This window comes from Diceros bicornis, chromosome 37 (assembly GCF_020826845.1).
Source record: "Diceros bicornis minor isolate mBicDic1 chromosome 37, mDicBic1.mat.cur, whole genome shotgun sequence".
Taxonomy (NCBI): domain Eukaryota; kingdom Metazoa; phylum Chordata; class Mammalia; order Perissodactyla; family Rhinocerotidae; genus Diceros; species Diceros bicornis.
This window is the reverse complement of record NC_080776.1, coordinates 12,548,222-12,556,993: the sequence shown is the minus strand read 5'-3', so window position 1 is coordinate 12,556,993 and position 8,772 is coordinate 12,548,222. Positions and strand designations below refer to the sequence as shown.

General features: G+C 40.1%; 1 protein-coding gene across 1 annotated transcript in view; it reads right to left on the bottom strand.

The window, feature by feature from the left end:
• Positions 1-1,428: 1,428 nt before the first annotated feature.
• The window catches only part of MOGAT1 (monoacylglycerol O-acyltransferase 1), a 32,319-nt gene continuing 24,975 nt past the window's right edge, over positions 1,429-8,772 (bottom strand). The window contains exon 6 of the mRNA XM_058533093.1: positions 1,429-1,768. Within this exon, the coding sequence (XP_058389076.1) occupies positions 1,614-1,768 (155 nt within the window). The 3' untranslated portion in view covers positions 1,429-1,613. The remainder of the gene's footprint in view (positions 1,769-8,772) is intronic.

Sequence of the window (8,772 nt, the reverse complement as noted above, 5' to 3'; positions counted from 1 at the left end):
AAAATATGTGATGTCCTATTCCCTGCTTGGACAAAAAATTGATCTAATTTCAAGGCCATGGGTCAATAGACTCCTGGATCGTTCAACTACTGAGAACCCAAAGGGATGCTGGCCAAACAACCTCATGCGGAACAATTGAGAAGGTTCACTTTTTTGTGTGTGAAATGCTTTCTTAGTCAAGGTATTATCTGGTACGATTTTGTTTAAGGTTGCTGAATTCAATCCAGGCTCTAGCCCAGGGCCCAAAGACAGATTATCAATAAGTTAGAAGGAAACTCAATGAAGTTTCCCCAAATACCTAGAGTGGAGGAGGCACAGAAACATCGAGCAATGGAGATAACTTGGAAACTAGACATTTTTCTTACTTTACTTATTAACTAATTACTTAACACTTAGTGACTAGCGATCAGAACCAACCTTCTGACTTGCTCCTTACAAACCAGCCTACAGTCTTGTCCCTTACTGGCACAGGACGATCAGACATAGCAAACTATCTTCTTCTGAAAGGGGGTCTTATCTTATAATATGTTTCATCCTATGTTACAGCTTAAAAAATTCTTCACCTTACAGCAAAGTTTGTGTGTTCACCTTTAAACACATTCACTTAACAAGTACGTATTTTGTGCCTACTAAGTGCCGTGAGCTGACCCACACATGAGGGAGACATCAGTGAGCAGGAGGGACAGGGCTCCGACCCTCACGGACATGACATTCTGGTTTAGAAGAGACTCACACAATGCGAGCCAACTGTAAACTGGACACACCTCAGCACAGAGGGCACTTTCTTTCATAGCTTGTCTTACATGAAGAGGCCATTTGGGAAGAAAATTAAAACCATTTCTATTATATGAAAACCTTTCAGAATTTCAATGTCCCAAAACACGTGCAAAAGCAGGTCTTCCAAAAGACCTCCTTGTCTATAGCAAATGAACATATTTCTAAGCAAATGACAAGGATGACTATTTCTAAGCATGACTAGAAATGCAAAGACCTGCTCTAATCCATATGGCTTTCCATATGATAGATCCATCCTATTTCAAAAACTGCATAAAAATTCTGCAGTGTTGTATACAAATGTGTTGGTTGACATGACCTAAAGGATCAAATTATCTAAGTCTTAAAAGTAACATGATTTACTAACAAATGGTCTGTTCAAGCAGAAAAAAGAAATGATCTCCTCTAGCTCTATATGGCAAATTATGTTACACACTGTCTCCTAAACGTTCCAGCTGTCTAAATAACATCTGTCATACTTAGTGAAAATACCACCTTAAATTATTGTGATGTTTAGTAAAAGGGCCTAAGTATTTTCTGAAGCTGTCATTTTTTTGAGCACATGAATAATTCCAAACTTCTTCTTAACCTGTGAAATGATTTCACCTTCTTAAACGAGGAAAATTGTTAAAAGGCTTATAGTCATTTCCAACCTTATCTTATAGCCACCGACTGTATTTTTATTTACCACAGAGAAACATCAACATTTGTCACCATAAATAATACTTTTCAGTTGCAAATTTGATTCCACATTCAAAGAAAAAAATAAACTTATTTTCAATATTTATTCTCTCAATGGGATATTCTCTCCTCTTCCGTTATGCCTTCTAAGAGGATAGTTATTTAAAAATGAGAGTTTCATGCTCTGGAATACCAAACTTCCCTTTATGCTCCTCAAACAATTTCCTTAGCTCCTCCATATACGTCTGATGCAACTCCTCAACCTGCTCTGGAGTTGGGTGCAGAGTCTGATGAACAGGGATCGGGCGGCCAACTGTAAAAACAGAGAATACATCATGCATAAGACACCAAAACCACTCCACCGCAAACTCCTGCCCTGAGCTGCCAGCCCTGGGAAGATCTGCCAATCAGAATCCACCAGGCCTGCTAGCTCCTATCCGTTTTTCATTTTACTGGCTGCCTACAGTGCTCACACCACCCCCTTCGATAACAAATAAAGAACTTTCCTTCTCAGCAGATGCTGGATTGTCAGTCCACTGGTGGTTTTGATTCTGAGTCAAATGAAGCTCTGTGCTGACTGCAGCTGTGAGGTAAGAGGACATAGCTATGTGTGCACGTCACCAGCCTCCTCCCTCGGGTACAGCTGACAGCCAGACCACAGTGCCCCATTATGACCGACTGTGAAATCCTGAATCATCAGGCATCAACTCTCTACTGTTTTTAATGTCATCCTAAAAAATTAAAAGAATATATACCTTCACAGCTAAGCGTCTGTACTAGAAAACACACATAATCCAAAGATTCCACTGTTTGTTATAGTGGAAAACAAAACCAACAAAAGTCTCGATAGAAAATTTTTTTTTTTTTTTTTTGTGAGGAGATCGGCCCTGAGCTAACATCCGCCAATCCTCCTCTTTCTTTGCTGAGGAAGACGGCCCTGGGCTAACATCGGTGCCTATCTTCCTCCACTTTATATGGGACACCGCCACAGCATGGCTTACCAAGCAGTGCGTCGGTGCGCGCCCGGGACCCGAACCAGCGAACCCCGGGCCGCCGCAGCGGAGCGCGCGCACTTAACCACTTGCGCCACCGGGCCGGCCCCTCGGTAGAAAAATTTTTAAATAAATCATAGAACATTCATTCAATGATATCCTAGGCAGCAATTTTTTAAAAAAATGAAATAATATTTTCGTAACTATGTATGGTGACCAACATTAACTAGACTTATTGTGGTGATCATTTTGCAATATATACAAATATCGAATCATTAGGCTGTATACCTGAAACTAATATAACGTTATATGTCAACTATACCTCAAAAAAATAATGTATGTGTGTGTACAAAGTCTAAAATGTATTAAGTGGGGAAAAACTTGTAAAATAATAAAGTAGGAGCCCGTTTATGAAAAAATATTTATATTTCTAGGTGCATCATAAGCTTTTAGCGTATTAAAAAAAGTCTGGAAAGAGACTGATAATCGTTACCTAAAGGGACGGAGCTACGGAGGGGGAACTTTCACTTTGTCTGTACTGTGTGAATTTTCTACAGTGAGAATGCATTTGTGTTTTACCTGTATAATTAAAAATGAACTAATTAATTTTTTAAAGCCTGTCAACTTATATACATATTTTAAAAGGCGTTTATATAATAAATAACGTTACAGAATACAGATACACGTGGCTTCGGCCTCTGCTCTCCTAGCTCCTCTCTGCTACTCACTGCGCCCTCTGCTGGTCTGACGCTGCTACTGATGCCAAGAGTGGAAAATGTACAATATGTTCAATGACCCATTAGCAGCAAACTGCTTCTGTGTATTACCTTTGATTAGCTTGGGCAGGAGGCCAAGTGGAGCCATAGGTAATAGAATGGAACTGAGAGGGGAGGAGATTTTCTCTGGCCTACCCTAGGTCGCCTCATGCTACACCCAAGCCTCGAATCCATGTCAGTAACAGAAGGGGGTTAGTTAAGAGAAAACCAAGCAAATGTTAAGTCACAGAGAAAGGATAAAGGACATCAGCGTGGGAGGTAAGGGGGCACAGAGAAGGGGGTGATACGCACAATATAATGTGTTAAATAGTAAGGAAATATATATATACATAAACACACACACGCTCGCTTATTGCAACATTAATCTCAAATTTCTAAGTTTTTAACCAGATATAGCCTCAAGAAGCATGCACAATTTTCTTTGATAGCTTGGATGTCAAATTTATACACAGGCATACCTCCTTTCACTGTGCTTGGCTTTACTCCACTTCACAGATAACTGCGTTTTTTATAAGACCCCCCACCAGCAGAAAGATTACAACTCACCAAAGGCTCCGATGACAGTTAGCATTTTTTAGCAATAAAATATTTTTAAATTAAGGTATGTGCATTGTTTTTGGCATAATGCTATTTCACACTTAATAGACTACAGTATAGTATAATCATAACTTTTATGTGCAACGGGAAACCAAAAAATTCGTGACTCGCTTTATTGCAATATTCACTTTATTGCAGTGGTCTGGAACCAAACCCGCACTATCTCCGAGGTAGGCCTGGATAGCAGACATCAGTCCTTTATAATTCAACATGAAGAACTAGAAACATAATACCTTGGTGTCAGTTGTGGTTGAAATACGGACTAGGAGAGGCTATTGTGGTGATGGGTGGAACTGGGCGTTGGTGTTGCACAAAAAGCCCCAGGCTAGACCAGGTCTAGTGCTAGCCCACCACCAAGTACACTGAGCTAGTGAGGAACTTCCTCTCTGCCCTTGATTTTCACATGTGTAGGATAAAAGAGTAAAACTTGATGATCCTGAAGCTCCCTTCCAGTTCTGAACTTTGTTGTTGAGGAAAAACTTGAGAAATCTTATATGCATGTTGAGAATCGACATACCAATCTACTAACAAATTCGTGGTTTTATAGAAATAGCTGCTGTATTCTTAGTGAAATTATCCCAAGGAGAGGTCAAGTACAACTACTGGGGTGGGAGTGGGGGCTTATAAAAAGACACAGTCTCTAAGAAGGTGAAATGTTCCCAGCCCACTTTAATGAGGACTGGTGATTTGTGAATTATTGAGTCTTATTTCCTATGAGCTCTCCTACAGTTATTTTCAATCTTGCTCTTTTCTTATTAAATGGTTTTATCATATTTCAGATAGTTCTTCCAGAGAGCTCAAACATGCCCACATATATTGAATTTATCATCCTAAGACTTTTCCCTTTCAAGTGTGAGACAGACATAGTCAGACTTGCCTTTCTCTTATTCATGTGTAGAAAAAGCGAGATGCTGAAAGTTCTTACGTTACACAGAAAAACAGAAGAAATTAAGATTTAAACCCAATACTCCTGCCCCTCATTACTAAATTAACCACAAATTGGATTACAGAGTATGAAAATTTTCTCAATTGCTTTTTAGGGATAAAGACAGAGGTAACAAGGGGCCGGCCTGGCGGCGTGGCGGTTAAGTGCGCGCGCTCCGCTGCGGTGGCCCGGGGTTCAGAGGTTGGAATCCCTGGCGCACAGCGACACACAGCTTGTCAAGCCATGCTGTGGCGGCGTCCCATATCAAGTAGAGGAAGATGGGCACGGATGTTAGCCCAGGGCCGATCTTCCTCAGCAAAAAGAGGGGGATTGGCAACAGATGTTAGATCAGGGCTAGTCTTCCTCACACACACACACACACACACAAAAAGATAGAGGTAACAAAACAAAAACTTGCTTATCTGAGAACGGTCCCCTGAGCCGTAGAAGACCAGAATTCATTCTCTCCACAAAAAGGAGATTTTTACTACTAAGGAGAAGAAAACAATGTTTTCAACAGAAGACTAAGATAGTCACAAACTTCTGCATAACTCTCTTTTTACAACACAAAGGAAGAAACAGCTCCATCGGGCTGCTCTGGGAAATAGAGCTCCTTGCCCTGGAAAAATCAGCCAACATTTACTTGTGGCAGAGTCAGGAACCATAGCTATTGTGTATGTTTCGGTGCTTTTTATAGCTGTCAGGCTCATTTGTTCCATTTTCCAATTCCACCCAACAATTCAAGATTAGTTATGCATTTGTCTCACCCAGCAGTCTTGCTCTCATTTCTATGATGCTGTGTTGTATTTACCTAAGATGAAGAATGAGCAGCTTCACGAGCCATTGTACTTACAGCTGGGGAAGAGTTTGGAAATGGGCATTATTTTCTTCTCACTGTGGCAAAGAGTAGGTCTTTCACAATAAGAGATCTTTTTTCTATTTTTCTGGAATTATGAAAATTCCACAGTTTCTCTCTCTAATGGTCTCACACAGGAACTACTCTTTCTCTAGATGCTACGTGGCTGTGCACTAGAGAGAGAACAGGCAGGGGGCTGTGGGGCAGAGCGGGGCTGTGAAGAGTCGAAACGTGGGTGCCCGAAAAAACCTGGGTTCAAGTGCAACCTCTGGCTTCTGCTGGAGGCTCAAAAGATGCCCAACATAAGTGTGTGTGTATGTGTGTGTGTAAGGATGTATATGTATGCATACGCACACACACACATACTCATGAACATCTACTGAGTGTGTAACTTGCCACACTGGGCACCAGTCTAATCTTTTCAATATTATCATCTCCTTTAAGCCCTACTTTACAATTAGAATTTAAATTAGGTTCCCTTCCTTTTCTTTCTATTTCAGAGAATCCCTTACCTGCCTTTTTCCCACCAGGATAGAATAATGACTTGAAATATAATGGACTACTTTTGTCCTCAAGTGGTTTCAAACCAGTGTTATTTAAATAAATTACCTTCCCTTTCTTCTTTGAAAAAATCCAAAACCACAGGAAAAATAACTTAATAAGCACTTGCATACCCTTCCTCTAGACTCACCGATTTTGAACATTTTGCACACACACACACACAACATGTACAGTCATGTACTGCATAACAACATTTTGGTCAAGTACGCACCACATATACGATGATGGTCCCATGAGATTAGTAGCGTACAGCCTAGGTGTGTAGTAGGCTATACCATCTAGGTTTGTGTAAATACACTCTAGGATGTTCGCACAACAACAAAATCAGCTAACAACACATTACTCAGAACGTATCCCCGTCGTTAAGCGACACGAGACTATATACATATGTATTTTTATTTTTATAGAATGATTTGAAAGTTGTTCACATCAAAAATTTGATCATGTTATCATCCCTAAATATTTCAGCATGTATACTTAAGAACAAGAACACTGTCCTTCACAACAACACCATCATCATACCCAAGGAATTTAACCTCTACACGATATTATTTTGTACTTAATCCACGTTCTCACTTGATCAGTTGTCTCCATGATCTCCTTTATAGTTGTTCCCCACCAGCCCACGACAGCTGTTGGACGTCTTTGAGCCCTCCCTCCTTTTGGTCTTTCACGACCCTGATATTTTTGAAGAGTCCAGGCCAGTTGTTTCGTACAATACCCCACAGTCTGGTTGTATCTGATTATTTCTTCATGATTTGATTCAGATTAACATTTTGGCAAGAATACTTACACGAGAAAATGGAAACCATTTGATAGCTCTCAACAATCTGGTCAGGAAGCCTTCTGCTGTGTATACCAACCCACACTCGCCTGGCACCTGGGGCTGACAGGGAGCTGTCTCACACATCATGTCCTCTAATCCCCAGAAGGGACAATGATAAGAGTCTCCTCTGTAAATTGTAAAATCTGAGGCTCCGAGAAGATAAGTAAAACATTCTAAATCACTCCAAGTCAGACCTCAAACCCACACCACCTCCTTCTGTACAGCTGGCTGATGCTAATAAATACCTTCTTAATGTCAATATTGACTTCTGTGCACAGCTGGTGTCTGAGCGCAGGCAGTAGCCACCATATTGGGCCTATAGATGGAAAGAACCAATTTCTTAATGGCATCGTTTATATTGTTTTCAATGTTGCCATAAGAATAAAAGTGAAATAAACACTTCTATCACATCCATAATCAGAAGATAGGCTCAAGAGTTAACAGAACGTCAGTGGAAGTCTTGAGGCTAGGAAAGATGGGATGGGAGCCCTTTCTGTGCCATGTGCAAACACAGCTGATGAGCCTGTCTGGGTATCTGAAATTCAAACAATTAACACTGGGAGGAGGGAAAGCTCTTCTTTATGGCAAATGCTAACTACTTAATTTAGAAGGAATGCTAAAGTCAGAAAATCACCATTTGGCAGCCATGACTGTAATAATTGATTCAGGCAAGAATTATCAATGGAAATTAAAACCATCAAGTAAGTTTTGATGAAGAACAGGATAATTACACAGTCTCTAAGTTACACTACCCCCAGTACTTGACAAAGAAGGAAAAAAAAATCTTTAGATTTATGTAGATAAATCTACAAATTTATCTTTATAGTAGAGAAACCTGGCAAACACCTTACCCAAATGATCAAAGTTATATCACCAACAAAGAGACAAACTGACATCAGGTGCCTCCTGACGTGATGTACTGAGGAGGACACAATGCCATTTCTGTGGGATTCTCGTCAAATACGCACAACCAGAATATAATCAAGATGAAACATACCAACGCAAGTTGAGGAACAGTCTACTGAACAATTGCCCTCCACTCTTCAAAATTGCTCATGCCTTAATGAAACCAGGATTAAAATGAATAGATAGCCCACCAGCTGGGAGAAAATATTTGTAAATCATATATCTGACAAGGAGTTAATTTCTAAAATATGTAAAGAACTCACACAACTGAACAACAACAAAAAAAACAACCGGATCAAAAAATGGGCAGAGGATATGAACAGATACTTTCCCAAGGAAGATATACAGATGGCCAATAGGCACATGAAAAGATGTTCAACATCACTATCAGGGAAAAGCAAATGAAAACTACACTAAGATATCACCTGACACCCGTTAGAATGGCTATAATCACCAAGACAAAAAACAACAAATGTTGGAGAGGATGTGGAAAAATGGGAACCCTAATTCACTGCTGGTGGGAATGCAAATTCGTGCAGCCTCTACAGAAAACCATATGGAGAGTCCTCAAAAAATTAAAAATAGAAATAGCTTATGATCCAGCTATCCCACTACTGAGTATTTATCCAAAGAATTTGAAATCAACAATCCAAAGAGGCTTATGCATCCCTATGTTCCTTGCAGCATCATTCACTATAGCCAAGACCTGGAAGCAACCCAAGCGTCCCTCGACTGATGAGTGGATAAAGAAGATGTGGTATATGTATACAATGTAATATTACTTAGCCATAAAAAAAGACAAAATTGCCCCATTTACAACAACATGGATGGACCTGGAGGGTATTATGTTAAGCAAAATAAGCCAGAGAGAGAAAGAC